We start from the raw sequence: 19,906 nt of genomic DNA, 5'->3' as shown, positions 1-19,906 counted from the left end.
AGCAGATCGTGATAAGAAAAATAGCGCACTAAGTCGACTGCATAAAGACATAAAAAATTTTTGTATAGATTTCTAGAAATTTTCAACCTAATTTAGATGAGCCTTAAAATAATTTTACAGGTGATAGAATGACAAAGTTGAGTGAATGAGTAGCTGTAGTTATGGACAAGAAAATAATCAGGTCTGATAATTTTTTACCTAAAACTCAAAGTATTTGTAGGCACAAGCTTGCGCGAACGATAAAATTAACGCAGAACACTGTCCTGTAGCAGTAATGCAAAAGAAATATGCCTTACTCAAAAGCAATATAAGGATAATACTTCAGGACCATGCGGAGAAAAACAGGATTTTTAAATTTGCAAAAAAATTACAAAACACAAAGTTTTCGCAAAGTCCAGATAAGTCATATGTAGTCAGTTTAGCTCTGTCCAGATAAGAGCTATTACACCTTTGAAGAGACAGATGCACAAAATGGTGTTCGTTTCCCATCACTTATTACCTAATCGCTAAAGATTTCATATCCAAATAAAGAAGTTTAAAAACAAGATTTAAATTTAGATTTCTGTTCATTACAAAATCTAATTCAAGTCTTTCACATTGTTTCATTGTTTACAAAACTAGCAAATTTCTAATCCTCAAAATTGATTGAGTCAATTATTCATCGAACAGATAATCTTCCATTTTGATAGGTCGTCCCAATGTGGACTTCGCCAACTCTTTGATAACATCGTCTAATAAAGAGCTCGCTCCAATTCGGAACAACTTTGGATTCAACCAATCGGAACCGAGATAAGTATTGACCAGATGTATCCACTGACATGCGTGAGTGAATGTTTTCAATCCTCCTGCGGGTTTCAGTCCAACTTTGATAGTCTTATTCGAGAGCCTGAGCACGAGCAGGAAAGAGAATCTAACAGAGTATTAAAATCTGAAAATTTCCGGTTTACAATTATACTCCACTTAATTTAATTTTATTCAATCAATCTTTTTTTAACTGTATTCTCAAATAGATAAGAGATTTGCTTTTTTTTAAAAAAAAGAAAAGAAGAGTTGTTCACACCACAAAGCATGTCGTTCGACATGTTTCCTTCGCTAACTTAATTTTCGAGCATAACTTAATTTTCGAGCATAACTTAATTTTCGAGCATATATCTAGTTCTATTTGCTTTAATTAGGTCATTATAAAGCAAAACTTACAATTTTGCAAGCTATCCTTTGAAGAAAAGTAAACCTTGCCTCAAGTTGATATCAACTTTTTTAAATTGAAGAAATGAGCAAATTTTAGCGACATGTATGCTCCACGTGCCAATTAACTTAATTATTACATTTATTTATATAAGGGTAGAAGAGAGGGAAAATGTTATTTGCTTTCGATTTATTTTATTGCATCCTCTCTTTCCTGTAGTAGTCTCTGATGGCCCTGCACATGACAATGCCCACACTCAGAGTGGCATTCACAGACTCCTTGCCAGTGGATGTCTTGATAAAGTCACTCCCCGCCAACATGGCTACCATTGACGCCTGAACAAGGATAGAATACCTTACTACATGAGTCAGAGATAACAGATGATTTAGATACAATTGTTGTGTGCATATGTTTGAACAGTAATCACGCAAGTACCTCAAAGTCCAGCTCGTGTGCATGAACACAAACTTCTCTCCTCAATTTCCCAGGTAGTGGTCTAGATTTCAATGTTTCTTTTAAAAAATTTAAAAAGGAATTGTGCGAAAACGACGATTATCAACAAGTATCCAATTAATCAAAATCGGCCAGTTACGTTGCAGAGACATGGTTCAGAAAGTATTTTTTCACAATTTTCCGTATATTGAGTCCGCAGTTTGAACAACGGTTGCAACAGTTTGATGCGACAAACGACTTACTGTTCTGATTTTCTGCCAACACTTCTATAATGAAGTTCTTCTGCATATACTAGTCAAAAATAATAAATAGTGGCGAAAAAGTCTGTGGAAAGTCTTATTAAAAGAAACATGAAAAAGTTTCGGCAAAAAAGACGCATTATAATGAAAAGAAAGTATTCGCAACCAATTGCACTGTTCTTTAAACTGTTTGTCTATTCACGCATCAATTTATAAATTCTTAGTAAAAAACATTTATTTATAATTCATTTTTATGAAAAAAATGAAGACTCCAAAACAAAATTCAAATTAAAAGGAATAATGGACAGAAAATATGATAAATTACAATTTTATAAGACATCAATGTGTACTAATTTTGGAAATCAACAACAAAACATATTAAATCAAAGTTGTTGCCACCTCGACAACCTATCCCAGACAAAAATTATGAGAAGCATGAAAAAGTTATTCGCAAAGTACATTAAAAAAGCCTCCGTAAAGAAAGATGCATCAGAAATCTAAAATCGAAAAAACTTTCGCAACCAATTGCACTGTTCATTAAACTGTTTAAAAATTTATGCATCATTTTACAAATTCTTTGTGTAAACACTAAATTTTTATTCAATTTTATCAAAAAAAGACTTGAAAACAAAATACAAAGTAATGGGAATAATGCAAATAAACGCAAATAATGCAAATTTAGGCAGAAATTGTGATAAATTGCAATTATTGTCATGAATCAATTATTCAAATCAAGGCAATGAAAAGGACAACAAAAAGTGCAAAAAAGTTCCAATACAACTTTGAAAAGAACTTTGTAAGAAGACTGTAATATGTATTAATTTTTGGAATCAACAAAAGGTATCATATTAAGAAATTATAAAATTCCAATGCAATGTTAAACCAATAACAAAACACGTCGAATTACACCCTAAAAATGCGATTGACCCCTCGACAAAATTCTCTGTGGTTTTATTGTCACTCGAAATAGATAACATGTAAAGTAAAGGTTCTGCTAACCCTACATCATTAACATCAACAAGTAACAAAATGGCTTAGTGTGATAATGATGCGTCGTTTTGAGGCCAAAATTGCTGACAACTTGATATTTATCGGCAAACTATCTAAAGCAACGCAGCCGATCTGATAACAAAATTCAAAACAGCTAGTCGATGAAATTAGAACTCAAAACGTGTTAATCATTTTTCGTTTCAATATTGAGTTCCTCTGACCTATAGAGCTGTTTGTGGCGTCTTGAACATTTTCCGTAAAAAAAGTTTCATCAACCATTGGTATATTGTATGGATTGTCAAGACCGATGGGTAGTTTTGGACCAATTATAAATTGATAACTTTGAAATTTAATTGAATAATTCAATCACACGGCAAAACTTCTGCTTATGTATATCTAAAATTTTTGTAAAATCCGGCTATAAAATGAAACGGCTTTTCTAGTCTGATGTTAAAACTTAAAGTTTAAAAAAATTGCATTTTACTGAAATTTAGCTCAAAACACTTCTAAACAATTTCCAGTTCACTTCTCTTAGATTTAAAACATATCTTTTCTTAGATTTGAAAAAATAGATGATGTAACATTCAGAAGGTTTCACAAGCCGTTCTATGAACTTCGATATGTGCGAGCACAGCAGATTTAAAAGGTCCTTTTCATAAAACTGAACGAGCAATTAACTTCTTCGCTGTCAATGTTGAATATTTCATCTATCCTGACGCTCTTTCTAATGGACAAAACGTTGCAAAAAATTAAAAGGTTAGCTTTATTTACCCTGTTAAATGTTTTCAAGTTTACCGCAAGTGCTGAGGACTCAAACCTACGCTCCAATTAAAGAAAAAACCTAGCAGGACAAGTCCTGATGGACAATTTGCAGTGACTAAACAAAAGACTAGACCTAGTGTATTCTATCAATGGATCGGGAAAACCATTCACAAAAAGAGGAAAAATTCAATCACAAAAATCGAATAAAAGACAAAGTCGAACAAACCCACAGGAAAAGAAATAGCAAGCATTCAATATCTCGCATTCAACTTTTCCATAACTATGTGAACTAATTTTGTCTTCAGACAGTACTAACTTTTTTTTAGTAGGGAAAACAATAAAGAGCAAATTATTCCATATGAGTTTAATATGTGTTATGAAACTTGCGACATGAACTAATCTCATTATGACAAAAATCAACCGATTCTCAAACGGTCAGCATGATTTGAGAAACAGACACCGACTAATTTTTAATTAAAATATCACTAACATCAATGCTCATTTTTCACACAGATCAAGTAATCATCTACACGTCATGAGCTTACTGCACGGGGGCACTGGGAACTTATGGGTCGAAAAGCGTTGGGTAGCTGGTGGAGCGATAGGGGTGAAGTGTGCGTGAGTATGTGTGTGTGTGTGTGTGGGGGGGGGGGTAAAACTCTAAGAACCATTTATCACACCATGAATTTATGTCTCCAAAACAGTTTCGGTCAAACGCATACTGAGACTAGTAGGTAAGGCTGTAAGAGAGCTTAGGTTTGTCATCTTTTTGAGGACGAAAGGCAAAAGGTCAAACAAAAAAATCTGTAAGGATCTGAGAGCCTCTGTAATGCCCTCGGGGCGTTACCAGTTTATCCCGTTTGTGAGGACGAAAAGTCAAATGGTTAGACGAAAAATCGCATAAAAAGACCACATGACTAATATAGTTGCTACAACATTGGGCTTCAATTCAATTAGCAATAAATGCCATAAGCCAATATAATGGATAAAATACGGATAAAATAGCCTTTAAACCCTCAAAACAATTGAAAAAACTATATATTAGTCTAAAAATCTATTTAATTATCAAAAGGCGTGGAAAAACTATCAAAACAAATCAGATATTATCAACATTGTACTACCATACTATTTTAGACAAAAAACTTTAAAACTATATAACAGCTTGAAAAAACCATGGGTGAATAAAAAAAATGCTTGGATAGCGATGACCAATTCACACTTACATTTCTCGCTGTTTAAAAAGAATCTATGAACAAAACTTCTCTATTCTCTACTCTTCGAATTTGTTCACAAAAACAACTTCTTTTAAACTTTATTCTTACCTCGACTTCCAGTTTCTTTGATCGCTCATTTATTTAAAAACCACACAAAAACAACACCTCTTCGAGTCTTTCAAAAAGACAACACTCCAATAAAATTCAAATTATTTGAATTCTAAAAACGAGAGGGGTTCAAAATCATATGCGCACGGTAATTACAGTCTCCTTATTGGTATATAAACACGTGAAAAAACTCTAGCAGCATCACTATTTAAATAAATAAAAGCATTTGTATAAATATAAATTGATCCAATTGTTAACTATTTCGACATGAAATTGACAATATGTCGAGGAAAAAACTGGTATCAAATTCATCTACCTAAAAGTTAACTAAATTACGCTAGAACAAATTTAAAACATAACCGACTAAACGTCGGAGGAATTGCTCTCGAACGACTAGTGGGAGCTCTAATCAATTGCAGCCTGCTTCAGTCGGGGGAGGGGGAGCTTAAAAAGGACTAAGAAGTTCAAACAACCACATTAGAGGTCAATATTTATCACTTTTAAAATTTAAAACAAAAAATGGCACCAGTTTGGGCGCAATTATTAGTTGACTTTTAGTATTAAATAACCACCACTTGAGTTCAGCTTCTTGGAATTGTGACTGAGAGAGAATTTTAGATCACCCAAAAACTCAAGGGCGTAAAAGTCACTCGAAAAGTCAAAAACGGTCAAGCAAAAGTTATACATAAAAAAGAGACAAACGTTTACAATAATTGCTTCTCTATAATTGCAATTAGAAATTTTATTATATGCTGGAACTTCGAAAATAAACAGACTATGTCAGATCTACCTCGATCTAGGGCAAAAGCACATTTTAAACCAAAGGAGTATAATAAAATTTGCCTTCTTCAATGAAATACTGCCTTCCGATATGCAATCTAATTTCTAAAAGTTTAATTAAACAAGGAGGCTCGGTAATGTACGATTGCACATAATTTCCCGACCCCACTCAGCCACATTTTCGATTAACTGTCTACTAAATGACGAAGAGATAGAAAAGAATGAAAAATTCATATATTGTACGAAAATAATTGTTGTGCACATTTAAGAAATCGCTTTCTACTCAACCCACTGGAAAAAATAAGTAGAACTGCATTAGAGGGCCGATGTTTCCTCCCATTAACGCGAATAAAAGGGAAGACAAATGAGAAAATCAAATAAAAACCACGAGAATTAACCACGACCAAAACTCAATTTCTATCAATTTAAAAAAAACTTAAAAACCAAGGCAAAAAAGAGTCCGATAAAATCTCAACTAAACAAATTAACTTAAATTTCAATAGAATAAGTTATAGGATTCAACCAATTTAGAAAAATAAACCTTTATACAAAAACAAAAAAAGAGGCAAAAAATACATTTACTTTTTGAAAACAATTAATTTCAAATTCATCCAAAATATTAACTATCAACTGAAAACACTAAATGGGCTCGTTTGTATCTTCATAGGAAGCCAAGGTCAATATCCAGACCTGGAAGAACTGTCAATATCCAGAATAACGTACGGCTGAAAAAGAACAAAATAAAAAAGTTAATGCAATTTTGCAAAAAAACGGGGTCGACGCCTTTACCATCATAATATATTCAAAAAAACTATTCATCATAATTAATTGAGCCTTCTTTCAACGCATTTATTATGTTATCTGGCTTTCAATTAAAGTGATAAACGGATAAGACAGCAAAAAATGGAAAATATTAAGAAAAACTAGTTTAAAAGCCGAACAAACCGTTACTAAAATAAGAACACACAAATGCAAATAATACTCTATTTGCTGAGACTACGCAAAAGGGTAACAGAAATAGGACAGAAAATAGCAAACTTCAAAAACCATTGAAATGTACAGAAGGCAGTTTTTTTATAGCCGTAAGTCATAACAACCTTAAACTTTTAACTAAAAACCATTACATAGGTTAACTTTTTACTGCCTAGGAAACCAATTGGATATAAAATGATTGAGAAAAACTCCAAAGAGTACAAAAACAACAACGAATACAGGCGGAACAAAATTTCAAACATTTACGCAAACACAGCGTTGAAGGCAAAACAATCATAAGCTTTTCGCAGAAATGATAATTAGTCATTGGCCTTCATTTGCATGTAAATTTGATTGGTCAATGTTTTGATTTGAAATTATTCTCGTTTGTAATTAACACGAAAAAGCAAAGACTCTTTTTAAAAAAGACCCCGCCTGCTGACGATCCGAATACATTTCTGAGTTGTAAAATGCCAAAAACAGGACAAAACTAATCCTGCTATTGATGCACGTCCAGCAAATAATTTTTCTCCAAAATAATTTATACCGAAATAGATAATTTCGCAAAAAGTCTATATATCACAAACAAAAGATGAAATTTGGATAATTACAGAGTTCCAGAAAAGAAAAACCATTAGGTATCAACTGAAAGCATTGGATAATTTCACTAATAGATAGCTCCTTAGATACAGATTACGACCTTTGATTAATTAGACTGTTATGAGACTACAAAATTAATAACATAGCTGGCAAATTGCCAGAAAATAGCCGCAATAGCTTCATAGATCTGTAGTCTCAAAAAGGCGGTACAAAGACAGACCAAAAAAGAAACTTATTCTTTTCATTAAGCGCTGAGATGTTAAATTTTGATTTAAAATCTATAAAATTTATTGCTGTTTCTATTTGCTGCTCTTAAATAACCTTCAATTAGAGTGACAAGCATTAAAATGCTAAGCTGTTGTATTCTAAGAATATGTTTAGCGTATTGCTGATTCTATAAGCTACTTTTAAATACCTTTCAATTAGAGTGACACACTCATTTGACCTGATCTCTTTGAATTAAAGTGAACAAAAGTCAATTTCATAGTGAGGAAGTCATTTTTGAAAGTGAGGCGATGTAAGTCACGTGTGACCAAAAATTTAATCACGAGATTGGACAAAAAAAACACCCTCGACTCAGAATGAAAAATAACGTTACGCACGCAATTCAGTTAAAATGGCTTGAAGGAATGAACAAAAAGCAGATTTGAAGTGGTGATTTTGACGTCATTTGGTCGTATCAAAAATCCTGTGGACAAATTAAAAAGAAACAAGATAATAAGCCTTAGCTATGGCTTTGCGGCTATTAAAAAATGCTGACTTTTCAAAGAGTCAGCCCAAGTTTTACACAAAAGAGTCGCTTAAAACCATTCAGAAACTCTCTTCTATTTTTAAACATAAAACCAGTAAGACTATCGTCAAAATTTTTATCATTGTAGTACTTTTAGAAAATTTGATCAAAACTTCAGCAAAAAGTAGCGAAAATGTGAACAAAACAACGGAAGTGAGCCTAACGTTCATCTTGCTGTGAGCCTAAAAGTGAGCCTAAAAGTTGCAACCTAACTTCTCGGAAAAAGCGAATATCAAAAAATCAAGAAAATCTTTTTAATTTGATATTCTACGCTCGACACGCTTTCAAATGGTACCACTCACAACTCATTATCGGTCGGCGAAAAATGACTGAACAGTGGGTCGCAACAAAAAGATAGAAAATGCTTTAATCGGCTTGTCCACAGTCGCCATCTCAAATCGCTTTTTGCGTAAGATGCAGACAAAAAGTAAATCGATGGCACTGCGAAACAGTTAGCAAAGAGAAGAAATTAAGTTATCATTTCACCATAACTGACCTTGTAGACATTGTTGAGAGATCCGAGTTCGCCCGTAGACAGGATAGTCTTCATACAGGCACCTGCTTCTGCACACACTTGTTTACACTGTCGTATTTCTTCGTATAACTTTTCCCATTCTCCCCTCAACACCAGCTGTCTCTGGATCACGATGTCTATCTCATTCGCACCCTCCCCAGTTGCATACCTTCACAGGTCAGGTCAAGTATGTAAGCGCGGCCTCGCAATAGACTCAAATATGACAATAAATTGTTTTCTATAATGACATAGCTTTTACTTCTATAGGTAAAGAAGGCTTGCTGAATCGCTTGCCTCGATTTTTTCTGCTAAAATTTTGGATGATTGTTCACATGTTTAGCCTTTTCATCAAAACTGAGGCCAAATCAGCCATCTTGAGCCCAATTTTTGCAAAACATTGGCCTAAAATTTTCGGTCGCAATCTCGTAAGCGAATGATCAGGAATTATAATTCTGTCGCTTTTCTGCTAAATTAAATAATTTTTCGTCCAAATCGCATTGATTTTAAAGCATTTACTCGCTCAAGGCAATTTTTTTAATTATGATACTTCCGGCTTTTCTGTTTCGAGGGACAGCTAATTTTGAGGCTTAATCAAATAAATCTGTCAAATATAATTCAAATCCTTAATAAAAACCAGATAATTGTTCCGAGCCCTCTTGAGGGGGGAGGAACTATATATTCAACTGGGTTTTTTTTGTTCAGTCAATTTTGGCCGATCGGTATATTCATCGCAGAGAGTTGAGACTGGTATCATTCGAAAGCTTGTCCAGCGTAGAATATGGAATTAAAAAGATTTTTTTGATTTTCGTTTTTGACAGGGAGATATCGAGGTTTAAACTTTCGAGAAAATAGAGTGAATTCCGTCGATTTCATTCACCTTTTTTCGGAATTTTTAATTAAAATTTCGCCAATTTTAATAAAATTTAATAAAACTTTTCATGAAAATATTGTTGATTTTACGTTTAAAGACAAAATACATTGTCGGCTATTTTCATTGAATTTTTTTGTCACAAATTCTGGCTAAAAATTTCACAAAATTCAGACTTTTTCATCAAAAATAGCACGAAATAAGTTTCTTTAGTCCTCTCTGATTAAATTTGCAGGAAGTGCACACCCAAACACCACTAACACAATCTTCGTAGACTGAAAAGAGGGCTAATTCCACTTCAACTTCCCTTGAGAGTGCTCTGTAAATAAAACTTTGCCGTTTTTTGCTAACTTTATTCGTTGATTATCAAAAACGCAGCATTTATTTTTGATTTTTTAACAAACAAAAAAACTATATCAATGACATTCCAAAAATTAAATAATCCTAATGGATTCCGTACCAATCTTGGACCGTTACAATCCAAAAATAATTCGGATTGTCATCAGTCGGTTTTTTAAAAAAAAAATTCGATCTTTTTTATATTAATCAAATAACAGAACATTTCAAATCAAAGCTCAATAGTGATAGGTCCTATTGGCTTCCCAATTAGCTTGAAATTAATTTATCTAGTTGATTGCTTGGAAGCTTATGGTCGTTTTGACTTTTAAAATATTTGATTTTTAAATAAAATATGGCTTACTGAACTTTGCCTCCATTTTTCTCTTACTTTGGTCAACTTGTAGCGTAGTGTCAGCAATCAACGAGTGCTCCCTCTTTTTGCCGAATTCAAACTTAGTATTTATTGCGGTTTTACGCCTTAAGTTATGGTGTTCTGGCTTTGGTACTACTAGATTTCACAAATTTTTTGTAATTTGTAGGCATTTGCCCATTTTTCATGTTTTCTAATTTTGTCAAATTATCACGTTATTGTCATTTCATATATCACATCTTTGCGTTCAAAATAACGCACAAATGATGATATTTAAGTCCTCAAAGATATAGATTGTGGTTCTTTACCGCTTCGACGATACATTCTCGAAAAATTTAATTGAATTTTTTAATTTTGTCTTTAACTGTCGTTTTTACTTTGTCCTTTAGTAGTATCTAATTTCCTGTACAATGACCCGGCAGAAGAGTAGATGAGCCGATGTTCTGATATTAGAAGATAGATAATGGCTTTCATGACTTTGAAAAAAACATTTCAACTTCGCAATTTTGTTCCTTTTATTGTCTGTTTGTTACCTGGTCTCGTAAATTAAAGGTTAAAGATGACATTATTTTTGTCAAGGGAAGATGTCAAAAGGGATTGGTGTCACAAAATCTAATGTTTTTTAAAAAATTCGTTATGAATTTACTGGCTTCGACACCGGTTTTTCACAAAAAAATTAAATTAATTTGATTTTTGTCATATTTGACGTTCCTTTTGTAAAGTAAGACATGTTCTGGATAATTGCAGGTCTCGAGGGCTTCCTTTGGAAGAATAAATCAACCTATTCAATTTTATCATTTTGTAATTAATGGCTTTCATGTCTTTGGAAATAATTTTTTTTCGATAAAAACAAGTTTTACATAATCTTGCTTTTTTTCTTTTTGGTCTAATTGTTACCTAGTTTCATTCCTAGGTGTCAAAAGGGATTGCTGTCACAAAATCTAATGTTTTAAGAGAATTCGCTATGACTTTACTGGCTTCCACACGTGTTTTTCACAAAAAAAAGTAAATGAGTTTTTTATTTTTGTCATATTTGACGTTCTTTTGTAGACCTAAGACATATTCTGGATAATTGCAGGTCTCAAGGGCTTCCTTTGGAAGAATGGACGAACCAATTCAACTTTTTGATTTTGTAATTAATGGCTTTCATGTCTGGAAATATTTTTTTTTCGAAAGAATACGAGTATTACATAATTTTGCATTTTTTTCTCTTTTTGTCTAACTGTTGCATATTTTCATTAATGAGCGGCCACATAATACATTATCGGTGTTCGACGAAGGTGCAATCGAACATATTTTGGGGGCCAAAGTATGGCCTTACGGCTTCCAAATCATTTTCTGGCAAGTTTTAATTGATTTTTAGTTTGTTGTCTATATGTTGTTCTTTTTGTAACTGCATAAAAAATTGAACACCAAGAGTTCTTAATTCCCTTCTATAGAAGCATTGGTAATTATAAACCTATGGGATATTTTAGTTGATTCCTAATGGTTTTCATTACATTGAAATTAATTGTTTTTATAAAAAAATTCTTTGAATTTTCTAACTTTAAAGTTTCTGTTCTTTTTTGTCAAATTCTTACCAAGCTTTATTATGAACTGGTGAATAATCATTTTTTTCTGGTGAATTACAAGTTATGTTGTTTATTTTCAGTTTTATCTGACGCTATTTTGACTTTGTTATTAAGTTTTGTTTTTTAAAACGGACATAAATTTTTTGATGTAATTAATGTTTGTTGTTGTTTGATTTTGCTGTTCGTCTTGACTCGCTTTCTTAATATTGGCATATCTCATGAATCTAATGCATCATTTTTTACTCCACTGAGTTATTTGCTTTGGAGGCTATCTTTTCGTTCATACACCAGTTTTTTTTTAAAATTACCCCTCAACACCAGCTGTCTCTGGATCACGATGTCTATCTCATTCGCACCCTCCCCAGTTGCATACCTTCACAGGTCAGGTCAAGTATGTAAGCGCGGCCTCGCAATAGACTCAAATATGACAATAAATTGTTTTCTATAATGACATAGCTTTTACTTCTATAGGTAAAGAAGGCTTGCTGAATCGCTTGCCCCGATTTTTTCTGCTAAAATTTTGGATGATTGTTCACATGTTTAGCCTTTTCATCAAAACTGAGGCCAAATCAGCCATCTTGAGCCCAATTTGTGCAAAACATTGGCCTAAAATTTTCGGTCGCAATCTCGTAAGCGAATGATCAGGAATTATAATTCTGTCGCTTTTCTGCTAAATTAAATAATTTTTTGTCCAAATCGCATTGATTTTAAAGCATTTACTCGCTCAAGGCAATTTTTTAATTATGATACTTCCGGCTTTTCTGTTTCGAGGGACAGCTAATTTTGAGGCTTAATCAAATAAATCTGTCAAATATAATTCATATCCTTAATAAAAACCAGATAATTGTTCCGATCCCTCTTGAGGGGGGAGGAACTATATACTCAACTGGGTTTTTATTGTTCAGTCAATTTTGGCCGATCGATATATTCATCGCAGGGAGTTGAGACTGGTATCATTCGAAAGCTTGTCCAGCGTAAAATATGGAATTAAAAAAATTTTTTTGATTTTCGTTTTTGACAGGGAGATATCGAGGTTTAAACTTTCGAGAAAATAGAGTGAATTCCGTCGATTTCATTCACCTTTTTTCGGAATTTTTAATTAAAATTTCGCCAATTTTAATAAAATTTAATAAACTTTTCATGAAAATATTGTTGATTTTACGTTTAAAGACAAAATACATTGTCGGCTATTTTCATTGAATTTTTTTGTCACAAATTCTGGCTAAAAATTTCAAAAAATTCAGACTTTTTCATCAAAAATAGCACGAAATAAGTTTCTTTAGTCCTCTCTGATTAAATTTGCAGGAAGTGCACACCCAAACACCACTAACACAATCTTCGTAGACTGAAAAGAGGGCTAATTCCACTTCAACTTCCCTTGAGAGTGCTCTGTAAATAAAACTTTGCCGTTTTTTGCTAACTTTATTCGTTGATTATCAAAAACGCAGCATTTATTTTTGATTTTTTAACAAACAAAAAATCTATATCAATGACATTCCAAAAATTAAATCATCCTAATGGATTCCGTACCAATCTTGGACCGTTACAATCCAAAAATAATTCGGATTGTCATCAGTCGGTTTTTTTTAAAAAAAAATTCGATCTTTTTTATATTAATCAAATAACAGAACATTTCAAATCAAAGCTCAATAGTGATAGGTCCTATTGGCTTCCCAATTAGCTTATTTATCTAGTTGATTGCTTGGAAGCTTATGGTCGTTTTGACTTTTAAAATATTTGATTTTTAAATAAAATATGGCTTACTGAACTTTGCCTCCATTTTTCTCTTACTTTGGTCAACTTGTAGCGTAGTGTCAGCAATCAACGAGTGCTCCCTCTTTTTGCTGAATTCAAACTTAGTATTTATTGCGGTTTTACGCCTTAAGTTATGGTGTTATGGCTTTGATACTACTAGATTTCACAAATTTTTTGTAATTTGTTCTGATATTAGAAGATAGATAATGGCTTTCATGACTTTGAAAAACATTTCAACTTCGCAATTTTGTTCCTTTTATTGTCTGTTTGTTACCTGGTCTCGTAAATTAAAGGTTAAAGATGACATTATTTTTGTCAAGGGAAGGTGTCAAAAGGGATTGGTGTCACAAAATCTAATGTTTTTAAAAAATTCGTTATGAATTTACTGGCTTCGACACCGGTTTTTCACAAAAAAATTAAATTAATTTTTGATTTTTGTCATATTTGACGTTCTTTTTGTAAAGTAAGACATGTTCTGGATAATTGCAGGTCTCGAGGGCTTCCTTTGGAAGAATAAATCAACCTATTCAATTTTATCATTTTGTAATTAATGGCTTTCATGTCTTTGGAAATAATTTTTTTTCGATAAAAACAAGTTTTACATAATCTTGCTTTTTTTCTTTTTGGTCTAATTGTTACCTAGTTTCATTAAAGAGAGGTCACATAATACATTTAAAGGGAAGGTGTCAAAAGGGATTGCTGTCACAAAATCTAATGTTTTAAGAGAATTCGCTATGACTTTACTGGCTTCCACACGTGTTTTTCACAAAAAAAAGTAAATGAGTTTTTTTTGTCATATTTGACGTTCTTTTGTAGACCTAAGACATATTCTGGATAATTGCGGGTCTCAAGGGCTTCCTTTGGAAGAATGGACGAACCAATTCAACTTTTTGATTTTGTAATTAATGGCTTTCATGTCTGGAAATAATTTTTTTTCGAAAGAATACGAGTATTACATAATTTTGCATTTTTTTCTCTTTTTGTCTAACTGTTGCTTATTTTCATTAATGAGCGGCCACATAATACATTATCGGTGTTTGACGAAGGTGCAATCGAACATATTTTGGGGGCCAAAGTATGGCCTTACGGCTTCCAAATCATTTTCTGGCAAGTTTTAATTGATTTTTAGTTTGTTGTCTATATGTTGTTCTTTTTGTAACTGCATAAAAAATTGAATACCAAGAGTTCTTAATTCCCTTCTATAGAAGCATTGGTAATTATAAACCTATGGGATATTTTAGTTGATTCCTAATGGTTTTCATTACATTGAAATTAATTGTTTTTATAAAAAAATTCTTTGAATTTTCTAACTTTAAAGTTTCTGTTCTTTTTTGTCAAATTCTTACGAAGCTTTATTATGAACTGGTGAATAATCATTTTTTTCTGGTGAATTACAAGTTATGTTGTTTATTTTCAGTTTTATCTGACGCTATTTTGACTTTGTTATTAAGTTTTGTTTTTTAAAACGGACACAAATTTTTTGATGTAATTAATGTTTGTTGTTGTTTGATTTTGCTGTTCGTCTTGACTCGCTTTCTTAATATTGGCATATCTCATGAATCTAATGCATCATTTTTTACTCCACTGAGCTATTTTCTTTGTAGGCTATCTTTTCGTTGATACACCAATATTTGTTTTTTGAAAAAATACTTTAAGTTTTGGGGTTTTCTATCTGTTCCTCATTTGGTAGACAATTATGCCAAAATTGTGGATGAGCGGGGTCGAAACCTTATGTGCAATCGCACATTACCGAGCCGCCTTGTTTTATTAAAAAATCAATCGCCTTTTTGCTTTTAGACTGGAGCATTTAGCTTCAATTGCCACTGAATAGCACAAAAAAAGCGTGAAAAGAACCACTCATTGCCTTTTCATTTACTAGCTAAACAAAGACAATCAAGTATTATTCAATTTATTCGAAGAAACTAATTTGAGAATAAAAAGTTACCTCTACTAGTTTTAAGGATTTTTTGTAAAATGACGTTAATACAAAAAAAATTCAGTGAATACTACTATCTGCATACTTTTCGAAACGTTGCACCGCCATTAATGCAAAAAAAAACGTAAAAGAAACTTTGGCATTTACCGTATTTGTTCTTCATTTTTTGCTTAATATAGGTGCAATCGTTCAAATTAAATGCACGAGCGCAGAGTAGTTCAAGTTGCATCCCCCCCTCGTAAACTTTTTTCTTTTGATGATTCATGATTCAAGTTTTCGAAGCATGATCGGACATTTTCCACAAAATAAACATTTTTCTTATTACAAAATTGTCTATTGGGAGGTGAATTTTTTTGGTAATTCAACTAATTATAGGGTTTTAGCTTTTTAATTTGCCTTAGTTTTGGTCCGAATTGACCTCACTGTGTTTATGTTTCAAAACTTTCGGCAAGATTTTGAACAGAGTCTGTCATAAGCAATGATTGGTAACACTATTCCACTGCATTTTTAAGCCACAAAGTATATTAAATATGATAGTTAAATGTGAAGGAAACATACCAATTGTTGGACGAACAGCCAATTGTTGGACGAACTATGATTTATCGACTACAATTTTTTAGTAGTGTCTGAGGGAGACAAAATCATTAAAAATTATCTGGGCTTGATTTTCGGGCGGAATTAGACATCCAAGGAATTAACGGTTACCAAAACTCAATGTAATGTATATCTCTTTTTTAAAAAAACCAATAACAAAGTTAAAATGTCTTCATATAGAAACCATATTAGACAAATTGACTAGCACTTCAACCGGAAAGTTATGGGACCTGTCTTTATTGAGTAAAATACACATGTAGACAAAAACAAAGGAAGTTAAAAATTCGTTTTAACTATCTGAAAAAAATTAGTTTCAAGGTCATGGAAACCAATATCTTTTAATTGAAAATACTAAATAGCTTTATTCAAAGTAAGCCATTGAGATCTGTCAATCAGAATATCATACAATTACCAAAAGAAGAAAGACAGGCAAAAATAAAAGAATAATTAAATTTTTGAGAGAATTGTGTCGAATCCTTTAAAATCATAATAAATGCACTAAAAACATTAAAAACAATCCAAATTACCTGCTTTATACGCCAATAAAGTGATATGAAATCACTTTAAACAAATAATAAACAAACAATGAAAAAAAAACATATGAACTGAAAACAAATATTTTCAAAAAACCATTAGGCATCATCTGAAAGTCATAGAGAGTTTTTTTAATAACTCCTAAGATAGCGTAGGAGACTTATGAAAATGTGGCCACAGTCATAAAACTAGAAAAGAAATACACTGACAAAACTCAAGAATTAATCGTGAGAATTCAACTAAAAAATTTACGAAAATACTTTACCCGAGCCATAAAAACAGAGCTTTACGCAGAAAGCACAATATTCTTAAATTGGGCATCACTTAGAGGGGCCTAAATCAAAACAGAATTGTCTGTTATTGGGAAAAACGTAAGAAGAAATATTTTAAAACATGACATCAAAAATACAATTCGAATCCTTTTTCCTCGCAAAAAATCGACATTGAGATCAGAATTGGCCTTGCTATCGCTGCGGGGCTCATAAAAACGTCATTATTCTAAATATTTGCATAATGGATATTTTGGCAAAAGAAATTTGAATATTTCAAAAATAAACTATGCAATTTTGATTTAAAAAATTGATTTAAAACAACGGACATGAGCAAACCGTTAACAAAATTCTAAACCTCCGTAACTCTTTAAGAAACATGAAAATAAAAAACTTTTTATTGGATATTCTACGCTTGACAATCTTTCTAATGATACCACTCACAATTCTGGACGAAGAATATATCAACCGGCGAAAATTGTCTGGACAAAAAAAAACAGTTGAGCATATAGTTCCTCCGCCAATAAAGCGGGTCGGAACAACTAAACCTTAAAACTGATTTTTTGGGAAAATTAAGTTCGGCGTTTCTTAGATTATTGGCTTTGCTCTTGAGCTTTTCATAGCGAAACAGATATTCACAAGCGTTCGAATAAAAACAGTATTACAAAAAGGATAGAGCAATGAAGCGCTGCCTACGCCTTGACTTGACCTTATTTCCTGCAGTCGAGATTCCAACCCAAAAAGCCCAGTCGGAAACCCAGTCGCCACAGCTGCAATATCCGGCCTCTTCTCTTTTTCCACCAAATCGAGAGATTCCTTCACGTATCCAACACATGCAGGATAAACACAAACAGCTGCACATTTTGTATGTGCTATTGATAATTCTGTACCCGCTTGTTTCACAATCTTACTCGGAATAGGGTTGATCGCCGAATAGCACAGTCTAGCGACATTAGATCGCGAATCATCGCCTGCCAATGTTGTCAAATCAATAAGCTCGATTGCTTGAATCAACCAATCAATTTTGCCGCCGTTTCCACGCTTTTCTTGTACGTCGAAAAAGTCACAGCCGTCGACTGTTTCTATTATCTCATTGGTCAGTTTTTCAATACACGAAGCGTTGACATTGACATTTTGGAAGTATTTCTCATCGAAAGCAAGTCCTGGATTTTTGGCCATAATTTTGGCATTAAATTTTGACGTTAAGCTGTATATAATTGAATAAATTAAGTAGTGATCAATAAATTACCACACCTAGTCAGATTTGAGACACGTTTAGCGTTTGACAATTTGATAAGCAACTCGGTTCAAGAGAATTGATAGCAATTTTAAACTGTGTGTATGTATGATAGGCAGTACCAGGCAGTTGTGGAGTGAAACTGATATCAGGGCAACAATGATTGACAAATCAAGATATGAACAAGTTTCACATTTATCAACTGCATTTCAATCAACTGAAAACGGAATAGCATTAAGAGTACACTCTATTAATAGGCATAATTCAGGATTGAGAGAGCCAGCTGAATTTGGTGACAGTTTGACTGTTTCGAACTGAACGTGATCATAGAAACTCTACTCTGATCTATTCTTCTCTTAGATTGCAAATGGATGAGTGTGTACGGAATCGGAGATTTGGATCTTTTCTGCAATCGCCTCCCATTCTCAACTTAACTCTATGTTATTTTACATAATACTCAAGATTTAAGCCTAAACCTACAGTACAAATAAGTTCAGATTATTCAATAAATTGCTGACTTAAGTTCTATTCAAGAAGTGCCTTTTTTGGAATAGAGGAGGCAATTGTAGAAAACTTGAGATTTAAAAAAACGAACATCTAAGGAACACATTTGAAAAATGATTTTTAAAGTTCAGGTTGATTTAAGTGGCTTCTGAAACGAATCAGGGTCCAGATAGACCTGGTAGTATCAATTTAATTTCCTACCAGCTAAAAAGACTGGCCTGGCCTCACATGAGTCAACACTTTTACTCCTGAATTCCTGTTATCATTACCACTGTATATGCTGTATTCAAGAGTTGAAACAGCTTGTTCATACACTGGCTTAAAGAGCTATCCAACCACAGTGAAACATTTCTCGGTGTAATGGCATTTTTCTGTTTATTGTTCTGGTCAATTTCCCAATTTTCCCGGTGAGATAATTACCAGGAACCCAACTGGGACTGATAATTGTTGTTAATTTCTCGACATAATTACCAAGATTTCCGGGAAGAGTTCCGCAAAGTAACAGGATACTCGGGATATGTTTCGCGAAATTATAAAAAAAAACTCATACGAAATTCCAGGGATGTACGAGGAAATGCCAGAAAAGCTTAAAACATTAACATTTAATACAATAATACATAAGGTTTTCAGAACAGGGAGAAAAGAGCACAACCATTTACTTAGTTTTATAAATGACATCGATCGGTACAACCACTATTCTGTACGAGCACCAAAAAGGCAATTTAGCCTCGTCGAGTGATGGTGTCTTATTGAGAAGGATAGCTATTTCGCCACTATATCGATCTCGCATCCAAGACCCAACAAGCAATTATAATTGATAATATGTTTACAACAGCTTTGATGATTCAGTTATATAGGCACTGATTGATCACTTTCAAGCTATTTGAGTGAAAAGTATTAACAGAAAACGAAGAGGGTGAATACATTCTAGAATTTTGCAGATGCAAATTAAGCCACCACGCAAAATTAAAGCATCGCTAAAAAACGCATCACCTTTCATCAGTTGAGTTCAACAAAATTATGCCTGTACCAAAAGCGTAGAGAAAACGAATTTTATAAATTCTAAGCATAGAATGAGATTAGTAAAAAAATGAGATAACTTTTTAAAAAACCAGCTAAATTGGACAAAATAAATAGTGAACCTTTTACCAAAATTCACCATAGGCATGAAAACAGCTACGGCTTCTTCCGGGGTTGACACATTGGAGAAAAAAATCATAACTCTTAGTTTTAAGAACATATGAAAAAAAACTAAATTCAACCTTTATAAGAATACAAATTCTTGAACATGTGGTAACTAAGCAATGAGCAATTGAAAGTT

General features: G+C 32.8%; 2 protein-coding genes across 2 annotated transcripts in view; both read right to left on the bottom strand.

The window, feature by feature from the left end:
• Positions 1–19,906, bottom strand: part of LOC142338286 (uncharacterized) — a 263,519-nt gene that overhangs the window by 191,747 nt on the left and 51,866 nt on the right. The gene's annotated exons all lie outside the window — the stretch shown is intronic.
• LOC142337882 (deoxyribose-phosphate aldolase-like) lies at positions 535–18,443 on the bottom strand. Its single transcript, XM_075387496.1, has 4 exons — positions 17,554–18,443; positions 8,591–8,777; positions 1,403–1,521; positions 535–889 (listed from the first exon to the last, which is right to left on the bottom strand). The coding sequence occupies exons 1-4, from the start codon at positions 18,021–18,023 to the stop codon at positions 655–657; spliced, it is 1,011 nt and encodes a 336-aa protein (XP_075243611.1). The 5' UTR covers positions 18,024–18,443; the 3' UTR covers positions 535–654.

The sequence above is a fragment of the Convolutriloba macropyga genome, chromosome 1 (assembly GCF_964194025.1).
Source record: "Convolutriloba macropyga chromosome 1, txConMacr16.3, whole genome shotgun sequence".
NCBI lineage: Eukaryota > Metazoa > Xenacoelomorpha > Acoela > Convolutidae > Convolutriloba > Convolutriloba macropyga.
The sequence above is the reverse complement of the archived record's forward strand: the minus strand, read 5'-3'. Positions and strand labels throughout refer to the sequence as shown.

Bases quoted from the DNA above. Each gene is read 5' to 3' on its own strand.
- LOC142337882 (XM_075387496.1), bottom strand. From the start codon at position 18,023: ATGGCCAAAAATCCAGGACTTGCTTTCGATGAGAAATACTTCCAAAAT. The intron at 1,522-8,590 runs GTCAGTTATGGT...ATCCTTGTTCAG, and splicing joins CTCTCAACAATGTCTACAAG to GCGTCAATGGTAGCCATGTT. The intron at 890-1,402 runs CAGGAAAGAGAG...CCTGCTCGTGCT, and splicing joins AGGGCCATCAGAGACTACTA to CAGGCTCTCGAATAAGACTA.